The sequence below is a fragment of the Pleurodeles waltl genome, chromosome 7 (assembly GCF_031143425.1).
Source record: "Pleurodeles waltl isolate 20211129_DDA chromosome 7, aPleWal1.hap1.20221129, whole genome shotgun sequence".
Taxonomy (NCBI): domain Eukaryota; kingdom Metazoa; phylum Chordata; class Amphibia; order Caudata; family Salamandridae; genus Pleurodeles; species Pleurodeles waltl.
Genome location: NC_090446.1, coordinates 24956439 through 24974651, shown reverse-complemented (window position 1 = coordinate 24974651; position 18213 = coordinate 24956439). Strand labels below are relative to the sequence as shown.

Below are 18213 nucleotides of genomic sequence, written 5' to 3'. Positions count from 1 at the left end.
TCTGATAGGAAGGGTTTCAATGTCTTCTGAAGAAAGAGTTGGTGCAGTACAATCTTTTTTCATTGGTTCTTTGAAAGACGGATCTGTATTGAGGAAGAAGCCAAGCAATTTGTTTTATATGCAGTCAGGGTAAGAGGCCGAAGCCATCAAAGTCTTTGTTGTCTAGTCAGTCCAGAATCAAAGGGTTTTTGGAACTATTGGAAACCAGCACAATGTCTGTTCTAAATTGTATGTCACTGCTAGAAAGTATATTATTAGTTGAAGTTTCTGACTGCCCAGCTGAAGGAAAAATGACAACTCATGTCAAACCCAAATTAACTAAATTAACCTGAGCTCATCACCCTGGAAGCTATGGCACAGAGCTGGCAGAGCAGATAGGCTTAACATAGGGCAATGTGTAAAGGATTTACAACATTACCAAAAGAGTTTTAAAGTTAAAGCATCAAGCAGTAAAAATTTCAAACTGATTTAGGAAAATACCAATACAACAAAAATCCAATGAGGGGAAGCAGAGGTATGATTTTTTAAATATTTAAGTAACAATAGTGCCAAAAAGCTCAAAGCCCCAATGATAGTCCATGATTGTAGTAGGCTGGGACCTAGGCATGATTTCATGCCAGCCATGATGTAACAAAGGTCAAATACACCAACTATGTTTGTCCCAGTCAAAGATGTCACTTTGTGACTTAGGATCTACTCTATAGCTCAGTGGCTAGGTTACTCCATCACCAACATGACGGAAATCCCATCCGCTGTATTTCAAGTGTCATTGATTATAGCGCACTTGTAATACAGTGGACAAGATATTCATCACGTTTGTGACAGAGTAGCCAGTCTGCTAAACTCTAAGGCATGTCCTTAGTTTTTTAAGTCCCAACTTTTTAGGGTTTCTGAAGCAACTCCACTGGGACCACATGGGCAGCCTGCAGGTTAGGGACCAGAACACACTCCAGCAGAGGCAACCATCAAGGACCAGTTGCTACTTCTCAGTTGGGCACCCAAGAGTAAAGGCCTCTTGCTGCTTGTTGTGTCTATGTAGACACACAGGAGATAAACCAACTGGCCAGTGGTGTAAACATTTGGGAGTATACCCTATCAGTTTTTTCACTAGTTCCTGTTTGCCTTACTGCAAACAAGTCCAACATGCTATAAGCCAGGGCAATGCCAAGATAGCCAAAGTCTTCAGCCACACTGAAGTTGGCTCTGAGAGCTCAGAGTGTGTATGGGAGGGCTCTATGGTCACCACCAAAGTCCTCTAATATCTACCACTAATATCTAGTTTGAAACAGGCCCTGTCTGGTCGTACAAAATCAGGGTCCACAACAACCAAACAGGAGATGCTCATGAATTCTTATCTTGCCCAGCTTGGTTACTTTCAAGGTTTCAGAAATTTTACACGCTGCTCAGAAAAACCTGTCATGCAGCAGCTCCACCCTGAAAATCCTGCTCAGCTCAGTGAGCAATCTCTACGCATTCAGATGGACTTGTCAATCAAAGATGCCTAATATGTGATTCCTGGGAGGAAGAACACAACTCATTAGAGGTTAAGTACAGACTGGGAGGTGCTGCAGAGTTACTGCAAATTAGCCTCCAGGAGCCTTGGGAAGGGAAAAGGTGACTTCTGAAACTTTTGTTTTTTAATGTAATACTTTAGTTTAATAACTATTAACTGTAGTGGTTTAATTCTTTTTTTTACTGGCCGTATTCCTGAAATCGCAGTGTTAATGTGTTAATCTGTTTTTCTACATAGGACCACTAGGTCTGCCACAATGAAAAACGTTTTTAGGTCCCTTTTCACTCTAGGGACATGGTAGCAAATATTTTCTAAATGTCACACTTTTAAACACCATGTACTCTGCCTTGTGGGCTTTAGGGTCTACAATGGGTAGACTTACTGCTAATTAAAGGCAGGGTTGACCACTTGTCAAAACGGGTTGTTTTGACAGATTTGAGAGCAGGTTTTCAGTCTGAAGTCAGGCTACACATACTAGACTTAAAGCCATGATTTGAAGGCCCATTCTGTCAATGGTATACGAGGAGCTTTATTCACAGGTGGAATTCCATTCCAGCCTCTCTGTATATTTTCTGTACATACACTAGAGACTTATAGGCAAGTTTAAACAGTCAGTTAGGGGTACTAATTGAAGCATGTTTAAAGGAGGAGCACAGGCACCTTACCCGTCTTAGCAGTGTTAACACTGCACAGAGGTCTAGGGCCAGCGAAACCACAAAAAAAGATACATTTTCTATAGTCACTTTGGAAGGTTTACTCATTTTTGTGCAACACAGCTTGGCAACCAAATATGATGCACTGTGTTGCAGAAGGGGGGAAACACACTGCAAAGCCAAATCTACTAAGATTGGCCTAGAGCTGATGTTATTCCCTGTGCTGGCACTCTAGGCTGCTCCTGGATGCATAGTACAGTACAATGGAGACCATTGCACAGAGCTGAATGTGCACTACCCAGCATTGGAATTGTCCTAGAAGCATGGCAAATTCCTAAGCACCTCTCGGATTATCCCAAGCATTGGATGCGTGTTGTGTATTTCAGCACACATTCAAAGCCTGGGTTTGTGGAGAAATGAAAACATTTTTACTTGTTAATGCTTGCTTCAAGGAGGTTCTAGTTTTTGATGCAAGCACTATCTGACTTGTTGATGTTTCCATAACATACCCAAATAATGCCCCATTGATGCAAGTTGATGCAAAGCATTGCAAACTGCTTTTTGTATTGAAAACAACCTTTCCAGCACAAAATTACTTTTGCACTACAAAGTAAATATCAATGTGTCACTTTGTTTCACTTTGCGTCACTTCACAAAAGAGCAAACATTTAGTAAATCTAGGCCTTACTGTTATGCACAGAAGAGATTTTGATGTAAAGTTGTGTGTCTTTCTGTATGTTGACAGACCATGAATTTGGTGCTGGTGGGTAAAGTTTCCAGGGTTTCAATGTACATGTTAAAGTCAATGGATTAGAGGATTAAACCACGGGATACCTTTTAGGATTATCTGGGATTCTAATGCTCCCACCTAGACAAACTGACTTTTTCTGATACTATGATAGACATTGAGAAGAGGAGTTAGAGTATATCCATGAAGGGACCTAATTTTGATACAAAGAGGCCTTGAGCATGTATGTGATGTTGAACAGGTTGTCCTGAGAGAGAAGGTTAAAAGTAGGACACCTGTGGTTAGATCTGTGCTGGGATTTGGTGAGTTGATGCATTCTCTGTATTATCCATTTGTTACATGATTTTCCTTATGTTCTCAGAGAAATATTTATTCATATAAGTCCCCTAGTAGATTGATTGTGGAATAGTGTGATACAATAGTAGGGGGATGCAGTGCTGAAAAGCTCTGAAGAGAACTTTGTTTCTGTTAGTCACTTGATTATGGTATTCTGATAGAAGTTGGCACTGTAATGAATTGACAAGGAATTTGCAAGCTGAGCAGAGAGTTCTGAGTTATGTGAGGCTGTCAATGGCATTTACCCACCTCCATTTCATTTCTTGTCTTTATATTGTATGTAGACTTTTCTGTTTATGTTAAACAATTTAAGCATGCAAAGTCTGTGTATTGCACTCAAACTCACATCTCATTACCTGCTCTCACATCTTATTACCTGTCACACTCACTCTGTCAGGACACTGTCTGGTTTACAGGACTATTAATGGATTAAAAACATAAGAGTGCTATATTCAAATTTTTTAATAAATGGATTTTTGGACACAGTTGAGGGGTCATTCACTGACTCCTTACTGCTTAATATGATGTGGTAGGGGTGGTCAACCCTTCCAACAGTGATGTACTTGTGAAACCTTTACAGTTTTTAATTTATTTGTGACCCTGCATTCTAAGGTACCTGAAACTCAGTGACATTTGGTGGCCTATAATAGTGTCAGGGCGTAATCTTTTGCTCGAACTCGTCTGAGCAAGTCTGACTTCTCAGAGGGTTCATGGGGGCTTACCCAGTCCCTCTCTGACTCACACACTTAGTCTCATTCTCACTCTGACTTGCTCACTTAGCTACACTTATTCTCAGTAAGTCTAACTCAGTTTCAGTCAGTCTCATTCATTCTCACTCATCCTCACTCGATTTAACTCAATAAATCTCACTCTTACTCACTGATCGCTGACACTCACTTTGACACTCGCTCTGACTCCCCTAGCCTCACTCAGTCTCACTACTTTCCACTTACTCCCACTCATTCTAATCCTTTCTGTCTCATTCATTCTTTGACTCACTCAGTTTCAGTCATTCGCTGGCTCACCCTGTCTCACTCATTCACTAACTTACTCAGTCTTACTTATTCTCAGTCAGTCTCAAATGGTCCCATTCATTTGCACTCATTCTCTGTCAATCAATCTTAGTCTGACTCATTCAGTCTTGCTGGCATACCTAGTCTCAGTCATTCTCACTCATTCCTACAGAGTCAAACCATTTTGGAGTCACTCTGACAGAATCAGTCTCATTGATTTGTACTATGTCTTACTCACTGTAACTCAATCTTACTGTGATTCACTCAGACTTATACACTAACCCTCACTGTCATTCTCCCTCACAGTTACACTCACCACTATTTTCCCTCACAGTACCAATTATAGTCATTCTCGCATTCTCTCTCACAGTAACACTCACTGTGATTCTCCTTCAAAGGAATACTCACTATCATTCTGCCTCACAGGAACACTCACTGTCATTTTCCCTTACAGGAACACTCACAGTCATTTTCCCTCACAGGAACACTCACTGTCATTTTACACTCACTGTCATTTTCCCTCACAGGAACACTCACTGTCATTTTCCCTCACAGGAACACTCACTGTCATTTTCCCTCACAGGAACACTCACTGTCATTTTACACTCACTGTCATTTTCCCTCACAGGAACACTCACTGTCATTTTCCCTCACAGGAACACTCACTGTCATTTTCCCTCACAGGAACACTCACTGTCATTCTGCCTCACAGGAACACTCACTGTCATTTTCCCCCATAGCAAAACTCACTGCAATTTTTCCTCACTCAATATCATTCATTCACACACCTACTCACTCTTCCTATCACTTATTCTCAATCACTGACTCCACCCACAGATTATTTCACAAACACACACACACACACATCCCACATGCTCTATGCCACTAAAATACTCTTACCCACAACCACACAGAATTCTCTATATAGACAATGCACAGCACGCAAAATGTAAAAGCTTTTTTTACTTACCTTGATGCATGGACTCTTGCTCCTTTCAGCTTTGGGTTTAATCTTTGCCTTTTCATCCCACCCTTTCCCAATTCTGTGACAAGTTGGGAAAGGGTGGGGTGACAGGCTGATTGCCATGTAGCCATTGATACTGCCGAGCTTAAGCCTTCATCGCCCTATCTACATTAAGCGGTGATACTTAGCACGTTTCAAATTGGGGAAGCACAATGGTGTCCCAGGGCCCCAAGTCCTGGACTGGGATTTCTCCAGACCTGGTGTTCTCTCGCAGAAGGCTGGTGCAGAGGCCTTTGTGCACCTACATCAGTCATTAGACAGAGACTGTTGCCAGACCCGAAGGAAGTCGGCATTTTTATTATACCAAGCGTGAATAATACTTTATTATTCACTCTTGGAATAATAAAAACAAGTGGGCCAGAAAACAACAGGGGTGTAGCTCCTGAGCCCATTAGGAGGCGCCAAAAATGTTACACTTGATATTTTAGGCATGACTGCCACTGCTTTTCTGCACCCTTTGCCTGCCTAAATTAAAGTGGTGCTGCTGTTGTGTGGTCATGCATAGCTGCAAAGTGTCCCCATGGCAAATGTCTCCCTTTAAGTCTGTTCTGACATCACATTGTATTCTGGGACTTAAAAGGCTGTTATTAACATTGTAACTGTGGGTTCAAAACACAAGGAGCAAAGCGCAGTTGAGTGAAAAGCCAAGATTAACTAAAGCTATTGCATTCAAGAATAGGAGACTATGCAGCTTTGACTTTTGTTCATATGTGCAAATTCTTGTGTCATGTTTTCATCACTAACCCATATGTATGGTGAAAACACTCTTTACAGGCACCGTGCTTTGTATGTTTGGTGTGATTGCCGATTGACCTGCTATGAATACTGGCTTGTTGGAAAAGGGGTTGATGACACAAAGAGATTAACCCTTTTGTGTATCTGTGGGTAAATGTGATAAAACATATTGGCCAATATTCTTATGAGCCAGCCATTTTGCCACTCAGTGAATGAACTAAACACTATCAACAGATCAAATATGATTTTAATAGTCTCAGCTTCTCAACAGTGTGTAAAATAATTGAATCAGACCTAAAACATGCCTCTTAACCTAGCACCTTAATACAAGCACACACAACTAGAGGAAACAAAAAGAGGAAACAAAAGGAAGAAGAAATAATATTTTAGTGACATCTTTAAATATAGAATCTCAAGCAGAATAATCTTAGATCAGCTGTTCTTGTTGCTACCTTGTATATTCAAACTACCTTGTACTAGTCTCTGAAGAAGAAATAAATAACACATTGTCCCACACTTTCCTTTCTATGATAAGTATTTTATGAGGGGTTGTGCAAATGTTTAGCACTGTTTATAGATCAGATTTAAGGCCTTATTTTGTTTGGTATGTACAGTGTTGATTTCTGATCAGGACTGGGAGGTTTACAAGAGTTTGAAAAGTTCATTTGAAAGGTGTCACAGAAGATATGTTTTGCTTGATGTCTAAAGGAGTTTATCAAGTGATAATGTTATTGCTTCAGTGCTTGACTCTGGGGATGTTAAAGTCTCCAAGGAAAAAAGGGTGTAAATGTGAATAGAAGCAATGGTGATGAAGTCTGAAATTTTGTCTCTTAAGTTCTTTTATTTATAATACGATACATGGTAGCCATACCTTAGAAAAGAACTAAATTAAAGACATTTGGGGCCATATTTATACTTTTCGACGCACAACTGCGCCAACGCAGTTGTGCGTCAAAAAATTGAACGCCGGCTAACGCCATTCTGAAGCACCATGCGGGCGCTGTATTTATTCAATGACGTTAGCTGGCGTTAGCTGGCGGAGCTGCCTGGTGTGCGTAAAAAAAAATGACTTACACCAGGCAGCGCCGGCGTAGGGGAATATGGAGCTTGGGCGTCAAAAAATGGGGCAAGTCAGGCGGAGGCAAAATTTTCGCCTCAACCCGATTTGCGACGTTTATTTTGACTCTCAAGCCCCATTTAAATGACTCCTGTCTTAGCGAAGACAGGAGTCATGCCCCCTTGCCCAATGGCCATGCCCAGGGGACTTATGTCCCCTGGGCATGGTCATTGGGCATAGTGGCATGTAGGGGGGCACAAATCAGGCCCCCCATGCCAAAAAAAAAAAAGAAAAAAGTACTTACCTGAACTTACCTTAAGTTCCCTGGGATGGGTCCCTCCATCCTTGGGCGTCCTCCTGGGGTGGGCAAGGGTGGCAGCGGGTGTCCCTGGGGGCATGAGAGGGCACCTCTGGGCTCCTTCCGAGCCCACAGGTCCCTTAACGCCTGCCCTGACCAGGCGTTAAAAAATTACGCTAAAGCGGCTGGACATCATTTTTTTTGACCCGCCCACTCCCGGGCGTCATTTTTGCCCGGGAGTGTAAATACGGCGCACATGCCTCGGAGTCATTTTTTAGAAGGGAACACCTACCTTGCATATCATTAACGCAAAGTAGGTGTCCACGCAAAAAAATGACGCAAACTCCATGAACTTTGGCGCTAGACGCATCTAACGCCAGAGTATAAATATGGAGTTCGTTTTGCGTCGAATTTGCGTTAAAAAAAATGACGCAAATCCGGCGCAAACAGAGTATAAATATGGCCCTTGATGCCCAGTGAAGACTTAAAATGAATTCTAATAGGTGGCACTCCCTCACCATATTAAATGATGCAACTACAATTGAAGCCCTCAGATGAAGCAATGAGTATGAATGTTATTAAAAAATGAAAATGTTCTGTGATTTTGATTTTCTTTGCCAGCATAAATTACCTCAGCTAATTTTCAAAGTGCACAAATACGCAAACCGCGCTCATGTCTGCAATAAACAGTACAGTGGAATTCCTCTTGATTCAGCTTTATTTCAAAGTTGACCTTACTCTTCCATTACTAGTGATGTAGCACACCTATTCCAATAGATTATACCTTTTATTTGGAAAACAAAAACACCTTCTCTATCACGGCAGGAGTGCTATGGGAGGGTTGGTACTTTCAGACATTAGAGACCTCATTGCAACCCTGGCGGTTGGTGTTAAAGCGGCGGTAAAAGCGCCAACAGGCCGGCGGTAAAAAAAATGGGATCACGACCACGGTGGAAACCACCAACATAGACAGCCACTTTCACAAACACCTCGGCGGTCACGGCCAACAGACAGGCGTATCGCCCACAGTATTACAAAGCACCAATCTGCCAGCTTTTCCGGGGCAGTACCAATGACATCAAAAGCACGGTGGAAACAGTACAATGAAGGGGAACCACTCACCTGGCACACGGGGGGGAAAGAGAGTGACACAAACACACAACACGCAACATCCCCACCCCCACCCTCACCCTCATCACCATACACAACAACACATCCAACAACATTACAGATACACCCCGTAACCCTCTGGCAGAACGCAAGGACAAACGGAATTGAGTTCAATCAGTGATATTTTGGAACATGCAGATATAGCAAACGAGTATAAAAAAATCAGTATATACAAATATTTACATTATGTACAGAAGGCCGTACACTGTCCCTTGTAAATGTCCGTGGCCCAGTGGGCCCAAAAACCATGGGCGAAGCCCACACTTGACTCCTGCCTCAAAATGGAGAGAACACTGCAGGGGCATCAGGTCGAAAACTCACAGGCAGCTCAGGGGGAGGAGGAGGGGGGTACCTCAGCCGAAAGATGGCGCTACCCCACTGCTCCTCGAGGGAGCAACATGCCCACAGCGATGTCCTGGAGAGTGCAAAGCCACAGTCTCCCAAGTTGGTGCTTTGCCTACACATTGGTCCTGGGGAGTCAAAGACACAGTCTCTCAAGTGGGTGCTTTGCCCACGCACTGGTCCTGGGGTGTGCAAAGTCACAGTCTCTCAAATGGATGCCTTTCTCCACTGGTTCTGGAGGGGGCATGGTGCTCAGTATGCTTCATCCTACAAGGATTGGGTGAGTGAATGCATCTCTCCACTGGATCTGGAGGGGGCTTTGTGCCCGGTGTGCTTAATCCTGCCAAGTATTGGGTGAGTGGATGCCTCTCTCCACTGGTTCTGGAGGGGGCTTTGTGCCCAGTGTGCTTCATCCTGCCAAGGATTGGGCGAGTGGATGCCTCTCTCCACTGGTTCTGGAGGGGGCTTTGTGCCCAGTGTGCTTCATCATGCCAAGGATTGGGTAAGTGGATGCATCTCTCCACTGGTTCTGGAAGGGCCATGGTGCCCAGTTGTGCTGCACCTGGGGTGTGGCAGTTCCCATTCCCTCACCTGGGTGTCTGAGCCATGAGATTTTCAGGGAACAGGTAGCATGATACTCCATGGAGGCAGAGCAACACTCCACCCTGCGGCGACTTAGGCTGCAAACTTCTGGTAGTGCCACTGGTGGTGGTGGTGCCTCATGTAGTGTGTGCAGGGTCCAGGATGTCTCCTGCAGCCTGGGGATGCTGCTGATGTCTGCTGTAGTGGCACTGACTGGGCACGTGGCGGTGCAAATGTCGGTGTGGGTGACGGTGGCTGCAGCGGTGTCTGCGGCAGAGATGCTGCCGGTGCTCCCCGTGGTGCAGGTGTCTGTAGTAGTGGTGGGAGACACCAGGCCGTCTCCAGCAGTCTCGGACGGCTGCCCACTGGGGATGATGCTGGTGATTGTAGTTGTGGCAGCTGCAGTGCAGGTGGTGGTGCAGATGGTGGGGCAGGTGGCGGTGCAGGTGGCGGTCGTTGCGGCGGTGCTCACCGTGGTACAGGTTGCTGACCTGTCATGAGAAATGAGGGTCACCAGTCCCTCACCAGGAGGCTCCGTGCCCTCAGGTGACTTTCCCTTGCTTTTGTGTCCCTTCCCCACCTTGGTAGTCGCTACAAGGGACCTTGCCACTGTCCTCTTTGGTTCTGGAGGAGGCCTTGCTGGGTGGGTGGTGCATCTTTTACCTTCTGCATGCCAGCCCCTTCTTTACCTTGGCAGGTGGTGGAATCAGGTGGTCCTTAGCTTCGGTAGGTGGCACACCGGCAGCCCTGATGGGTGCCCCCTTTGATCCTCCGGGACTTGCAGGGACCACAGCGGACTCCGATTTGGTGGCTGAGGTGCTGGCCTGGGATCTAGCACCCCTGCCCTAGGGGAAGGACGGGAGGGAAGTGTAGGGAAGAGGTCAATGTTAGCCAAGAAAACTTTCTTTGACACACTGGGATGGGAAGATGGAGTGGGTGTGGGAGTGGAGGAAGAGGTAGTGGTTGTAGGAGGTGTACGTCTGCTGAGTTTGGGTGAAGGTGCATGGTCCTCCGCCGTCTTCTTGGTCCAGCGGCGCAGGTCTTCCCATCTGTTGAGGCAGTGGGTGCTCTGCATGTGATAGACCCCTAGGGTCCGCACCTCCTTGGCGATGGCATGCCAAATACCCTTCTTCTGGTGGGTGCTGACCTAGAGGGAAAATACAGGGAAAAATGTTTTTACTCACGCGTCCAAACCATCATACTCATTGCCCATACACTGACCACCTCTCATGCAACATTCAGGCCAGGGTGCCTCAGCCCCCCTACATGTGGCTTACATACACAGCACTCCCTAAATTCATTGCCCACGCATCATGCTCACAGTGTGCTCACCTGTTTGTCTGGAGGACCGGAGAGTAACGTGTACTGGGGAGGACCCCATCTACCAGTTTCTCCAAATCCTCTGCAGCGAAGGCATGGGCCCTTTCCCCAGACACTCTAGCCATTGTCGCTTCCAGACTCAGGTCACAGCAGCACTTGCAGTGTAGGTCCTCTCCTGTTCATGGTCAGGTAGCAAGTGAGTGAATAGCTAGGAAAATGTCAGTGACGTCTGCGGCGGTGAGTACCATCACTACCGGCGTACATCACCATTGGCTCCTGGAACCCGTACGGCCCAATGATAACCAATGCGGACCGCGACGCTGCACAATGCCTGCGCAGTTACCTCATTTCCCCTTGCCCCTCCTCACAGGTCAGGCAGACGCCATTTCATGGGGGCACATGGCATGACACCTAACTGCGTCACAGCACATATTGGCACATATACTGACTCAAGTTCACACACTCTGCTTCTGTGACATTCATGCATACACAGTTGTGCTATCTCTGTGGGAAAGGAACTCTTGTTCACCGTTCTCTTCCTTAGGCTACAACCGCTGAAGCAGATGATGAGATGGCGGCATCCTCCAGTATATAGACCCCTGGTGACCTGCCAACAATGGAGGACAGACACATTATAATCACATACAGACTTGATCATGCCACAATCAGAGAACTGTGTGCCCAATTGGAGCCAGACCTTATGTCAGCTATCCGCCACCCCACCGGAAATCCCCTCTGGTGCAGGTCCTGTCAGTCCTCCATTTCCTTGCAAGGGGCTCCTTTCAAACTACAGTGGCTATGGCATCAGGAATGTCTCAGCCAATGTTCTCTAATGTGTTGACCAGAGTGTTGTCAGCCCTGCTGAAACACATTTGCAGCTATATCGTGTTCCTCCAGGTGGAGGATTTGGTCACAGTGAAAGGTGTCTTCTATGCCCTGGGACATATCCCCAACATCATTGATGCCATTGATGGTACACATATGGCATTTGTCCCCCCCTGCAGAAATGATCAGGTCTACAGGATTAGAAAAAGCTATCATTCAATGAATGTGCAAATGGTGTGTTTGGTGGACCAGTACATCTCCCATGTGAATGCCAAATATCCTGGCTCTGTGCATGACGCCTATATCTTGAGAAATAGCAGCATCCCTTATGTGATGGCCCAACTCCAGAGACACCGGGTGTGGCTAATAGGTGAGGCCAAGGTCCCCACACAGTATATGTAGGTGTCTGGGTATGGGGTTGTCCTTAAGGGTTAGTGTGTGTCTCACAATTTTCCTCGATATTTACAGGTGACTCTGGTTACCCCAACCTTTCATGGCTACTGACTCCAGTGAGGAATCCCAGGACAAGGGCAGAGGAACGTTACAATGAGGCATATGGGCGAACAAGGAGGATAATTGAGCGAACCTTCGGCCTCCTGAAGGCCAGGTTCCGGTGCCTCCATTTAACAGGGGATCCCTGTACTACTCACCGAAGAAGGTGTGCCAGTAATCGTGGCATGCTGTATCTTGCAAAACCTGGCATTGAGACGCCAGGCGCCTTTCCTGCTGGAGGATGAGCCTGGTGATAGTCTTGTGGCAGTGGTAGTGGTGGAGCCTGTAGACAGTGAGGAAGAGGAGGCAGATGAAGAAGATGTGGACAACAGAACAAACAGTATCCAGCAGTACTTCCAGTGACACACAGGTAAGAGACTGTAACTCCTCTTCACATTTCAGTATACTTTTGGACATTGTACATGGCAGCCTCTTACCCTCTGTCTATGGCCACTGACTGTTCCCTTTGGATTCCCTTTTTTCAGATCTGTGTACCCCATGCTGGCTCCTGCTATGTGTACTGCTGCCCACCAGCTGTCATACATTGGTATAATTCAATGAACATAGACATTGCAATGTTTTGAGAATGTTTTAAGAATACATCTTTCCAATCATTACACTGACTTCAGTATGGTTTATATTTAAATGGTGTTTATTTTTTGTGCTATATAGTATGGGGGTACGGGCAAGGGGCTGGGGTGATGGTGGAGGAAGGTCCATGGTAGAGTCCAGTCTCTTGGTATCACAGGTGCATTGTCCAATGGGGCATAGGAAGGGGAGTAAATTCAGTTCAAGGTGGACAGGGTGACATAGTGGGACATAAGGGTGACAATCAGGAGAGTCCTATTTCCTGGTGGGGGTCTTGGCAATGCTCTCTATCTTCTGCCTGGATCGCAGGGACCGTTTGTGGGGTGGTTTTCCTTCTGCAGGGGGTGAGATGCTGGTGGCCTCTTGGTCCTGTGGCAGGGCCTCCTGTCCACTAGCGCCGGCCGAGGTGGAAGGCTGTTCCTCGGTTTGGCTAGGGTCAGGGGCCCTTTGTTCTGCCACTGCCTCCCTCATAGACTTGCCCATGTCAGCCAGCACCCCTGCAATGGTGACCAGGATGGTGTAGATTTTGGTGAGGTCCTCCCTGATCCCCAGGGACTGTCCCTCCTGCAGCTGCTGGGTCTCCTGTAACTTGGCCAGTACCATGTCCATGGTCTCCTGGGAATGGTGGTATGCTCCCATGATGTTTGAGAGTTCCTTGTGGAGGGTCGGTTCCCTGGGCCTGTCCTCCCCCTGCTCACAGCAGTCCTCCCAGCTTCCCTGTTGTCCTGTGCCTCCGTCCCCTGGATCGTGTGCCCACTGCCACTGGCCCTAGGTCCCTGATCGTCCTGTGTTTGTGGGATTGCCTGGGGTCCCTGTAGTGGTGGACACGCTGCTGATTGACGTGTCCTGGGGACAGTGGCATGGACACGCTGGGTGCTGTGCTGGTGTTTCCTGAGGGGGAGGCTCTGTGGTGAGTTGGGACTCTGGCACGGGAACTGACAGAGGTCCCTGATGGGCCAAGTTGGTCATTGTGATCCAGGTGTGCAGAGCTGCTGTCATCACTGTGGGCCTCTTCTGGGGGGGAGGACTGGATGTTGGTGGCACCTCCTCTCCGGTGACGTTGGGTAGGGGTCCTGTTGGGATGCAAATGCATTGTTATTGTATCTGTGTGTGCCATCTTGTGCAATGGGTGTGTTTCAATGTATAATTGTGCTTTCCCTGTTGCCTTGGCCTTGTGTGATTGCTGATTGTGTGGGATGGGTGTGACTCTCTACTGGGCATGCTGTGGTGATGTGTGTCCATGCAGGGCTGTGATGGGTGTCCATGCATTGTTGTTGCATGCAGGGCTTGGTATTGGGATGTGAGGGTTGTGATGGTAGGGGAATATGTGAGGTGATGGAGTGATGGAAGTGAGGGTACGGGTGAGGTTATGTGATGGCACGCAGGTAGGGTGGGGGTAAAATGGTAAAGATTTGCCTTACCAAAGTCCAGTCCTCCTGCTACTCCTGCAAGGTCCTCAGGATGCATGATCGCCAAGACTTGCTCCTCCATGTTGTTAGTTGTGGGGGAGGAGGTTGGGGTCCACCACCAGTCCTCGGTACAGCAATATGGTGTCATGAAACCACAGAATGCACCTTCCCCCGTAGGTCGTTCCACCTCTTCCTGATGTCATCCCTGGTTCTTGGTTGCTGTCTCACTGCGTTGACCCTGTCCACAATTCTCTGCCATAGCTCCATCTTCCTTGCAATGAACGTCTGCTGCACCTGTGATCTGAATAGCTGTGGCTCTACCTGGATGATTTCCTCCACCATGACCCTTAGCACCTCCTCAGAAAACCTAGGGTGTCTTTGGGGTGCCATGGATGTGGTGTGAGTGATATGTGTGAGGTGATGTGTGGGTTGATGTGTTGGGGTGTATACTGTGATGTGCATGGATGGTGTATGAGTGATGGTGTTCTGTGCCTCTGATTGTTTGTGTGTTGTTTGCTTGTCTCTCTGTGCTTGGTCTCTTGTTTCGTTAAAAGGGTTGTGGGTAATGTGGGTGTGTGTTTTATAGTGGTGTGGGTGTGGTGTGTGTATGTGTGTCAGGTGTGTGTATTTTGAATTGTCCAATGTGGTGTGGTTTTGTCAGTGTGTGTGTATTTTGAGCGCGGCAGTATGTACCACCAATGGTTTACCATGGTTGAAAGACCGCCACGTTGATTCATGGGACGTGATAAAGTGGGCGTATTCCTGTTGGCGTAACGGTGTGGGTTTTGGTTGGTACTGCCAATTTTTCACTGACCTTTGTCCCGGCAGACTTGTGTGGGTGTCTGTTTTGTGGCGGTGTTCTCTGTGTGGGTCATAATACCCGTGGCGGATTACCACCGCAGTCACAGTATGTTGGCGGCCTTCGGCTCAGCGGTAAGCGGGGGTTGTGATGAGGGTCTAAGATATCTCATTCTATTGCTTTCAGGTAAGGTAAACACTTACAAATGTTATTTACACTGGCGTCCGGACAGACCACACCCTGAACTGCATTTTTCCCCCTATCCTAATGTGTGCTATTGCAAATGCAATCAACTATGTACAATAGCAGAGATCTGATGGTAATGCCCTATAATACAAATTGTTTGGGATAACAACCTGGAGCTCATTAACAAAATCATGCATAGACAGTTAAAAAACATTCAAGTAATCCTGCTGGGTTAGTGAAAAATCATATTCAATCCTTATTCTCGCAAATTTGAAACTCAGCACAAACCTGCTAACTAAAGGACAACTGTACAAAGCCCATTTCCAGAGGCAGGCTGGTCCTCAGCTCAGTCCCTCCTCTGACTGAAAATGTATTTATCTTATGCATGGTGCAAAAAGCAATTCAGGAAGTGCAACAATATTTATTTGCTGCATAATGTCACATGATTTAAATTTGTGGTTTGTTACATGCCCTAACAATGTTGAATTTGAATGTTTGGTCATGAGAGATTCATTGCAGAAACCTGTTGCCCTCGATCTTTTGTCTCAATCCCTACAAAGTCACGTAGTTGACATCTAGCTGTACCTTACGTTCCCTAAAAACGTAAACTTCCAAAGAACATTTGTTTGAAATGTGACATAGTCCACGTTAGCATTCTAATTTTCATCTTATTTTTTACCAGGAACCAAAATCTGAAGAGAATATGGAAAACCAAACAAACGTATTGGAATTCATAATTATGGGATTCCTTGTTAGACCAGAGCTGAAGCCACTGCTTTTTACAGTGTCCTTGTTTATTTACCTTTTAATCATCTGTGCCAACCTTGTGATCATACTGACAGTATTTGTGGAACCTCGTCTGAAAACCCCCATGTACTTCTTTCTCCAGAACTTGTCATTTTTAGATATTTTTTGCACATCTGTCACTTTCCCAAAACTGTTGGCAATCTTCTTAGAAAAAAGCAAGTCTATATCTTTTGTTGGTTGTATAACCCAAATGTACTTCTTCCTGTCTTTCACAAGCACAGAATTCTACCTTCTTGCAGCCATGGCTTATGATCGCTATGTGGCCATCCACCACCCTTTACATTACACTGACATCATGAACACGCGATCATGCCGTCTGCTGGTAGCTCTTTCCTGGGTACCTGGCTTTCTGGATACTGTACCCCATGCCGTCTTGGGATCACAATTGTCCTTCTGTGGCTCCAGTCTCATCAACCACTTTTTCTGTGATCTCACGGCTCTGGTGAAACTTTCCTGCAGTGACCCGCGTGACATTGAATCTCTGATTTTTGCTGAAGGTGTGTTTGCAGGACTCATTCCTTTTTCAATAACTATTACATCTTATATCTATATAATTCGTGTAATTCTAAAAATTCGCTCTGCTGAGGGGAGGCACAAGGCTTTCTCCACCTGTTCCTCTCACCTCACTGTTGTCACTGTTTTGTATGTGTCTATGTTCTGCATGTATGTGCGTCCTGCATCCTCCTATTCACTAGATAAAGACAAGCTGCTTGCTATTGTGTATACTGCTTTCATCCCAATTTTTAATCCTCTGATATATAGCCTCAGGAACAAAGATATGAACAAAGCTCTGAAAAAACTAATTGGGAAAAAATCAATTGCATGACCTGAAAGATTATTTTCTTTTATTAAGCAGCTTTTCAAAGTTGTTAATGGCATTTGGCATATATTTTTCAAATATTCAGGAAGTCACAATTAGCAAGTTCTTGATGGTTTGGAACTCATGCAGTTGCATGTTCCCAACCTTTCAAAGACACTTTGATGAGAGCAACACATTCAAATGGAGTAGCAGCTGACACAAAGATATGTCCTTCAATAGCATGAATGACTTTAAGAAAGAGATCAAAAGGCTTCTTCATAACCTGGCCAAGACAGGCCTTTTCACATGAGCTTCACATTGTCTCTATATCTCATTAGTCTAGAACTGCACATATTTATGAACATATCTAAACTTCATTATCAACAAAATTTAAAGCACATTTTCTTAAAACTCAAAGTAACCTGCCTTTTCTGAAAAGTGGACTTCTAGATAGAAAAGAAGTGCAATGCCTTAACTATGTTGTTATGAATTGTTGTAACCTTTCAGTTTTATTGATGTCTGCTGTGGTATCTGTTTCTAACAGGGACAATGTCTGCACTTTAGAAAGCTAAAGAATTACTACTGAACCTGTGTATCTGGCAGCAACAGTAGCTTTAGGGCGTACACTTGGGGGTTAACAGGTTCCTAGACACAATAGCCGCATCTGCTAATCTCTGAAATGCAGGAGTTGGGTTCTTGGTGAATTTTAGAATGCTTATTTTGAGGTACTTGTTCATTTTGATGGTCTCAACATTTGAGTTCTCTGTCAATGTTGTTATCATTCGCTTGGTGATTCTCTCTGTCTTTTTGGTAACTCATTCTGACAATCATTCTTTTAGGAGGCTCTTATACTTTGGATCCCATATCTGCTTCAGAGGGAGGTTGTTCTTCCATGGAAATTTCCCTTGACATCAGTGACAAGCATTCACTTATTTCAATGGTATGCTTCAAATTTCAAAGTTTTTCTATAATAAACTTTACTGATCCCCTCATAATCCTTATCCATCCATTGAACACTAGAAAAGAGTATTGCACCCCTCACATGGCATTGCTCACACGTCATGTTCCATCACTATTTAAGTGAGGTGAAACACTAGTCTTAACCTGAGAAGACTTTGCTTGCTTTGCCCTGGTAAAGCTTTGACCTGGAGGACTGTCGCCAAATCGCCACCAGACCACAGTAATGGCTGCACCATCATCCCCCTCTTTAGACCATCTGCTTGTGTGTGCCGTGGGGTGCACATTGGATCTGTGCTTCAAAAATGCAGATGTCACTTCAAAAATGCAGACTGCCCCTAGTTAAGGGAAGAAACTTTCAGCCCATTATTTTTTTGGACATAGAAAAAAAAACTCCCACAAAACTGTTTGCTGGTGGGTGTTTTAAACATGGTCTAAGCTTCCCAAATGTGCAGTGGAGTAAGAGGAGGAGCTATGGAGGTAGCTGCCTTTACCGCACTCGGACCTCCTGTTGGCAGGCAAGATCTTCAGGCAGGGTTTAACAACAATGCTGTAGGTCA

The 18213-nt window shown here is 45.5% G+C and overlaps 1 protein-coding gene across 1 annotated transcript in view; it reads left to right on the top strand.

The window, feature by feature from the left end:
- The window catches only part of LOC138246750 (olfactory receptor 5AR1-like), a 120559-nt gene extending 103836 nt beyond the window's left edge, over positions 1-16723 (top strand). Inside the window, exon 3 of the mRNA XM_069201510.1 lies at positions 15773-16723. Coding sequence (XP_069057611.1) covers positions 15773-16723 — 951 coding nt within the window. The remainder of the gene's footprint in view (positions 1-15772) is intronic.
- Positions 16724-18213: the final 1490 nt, after the last annotated feature.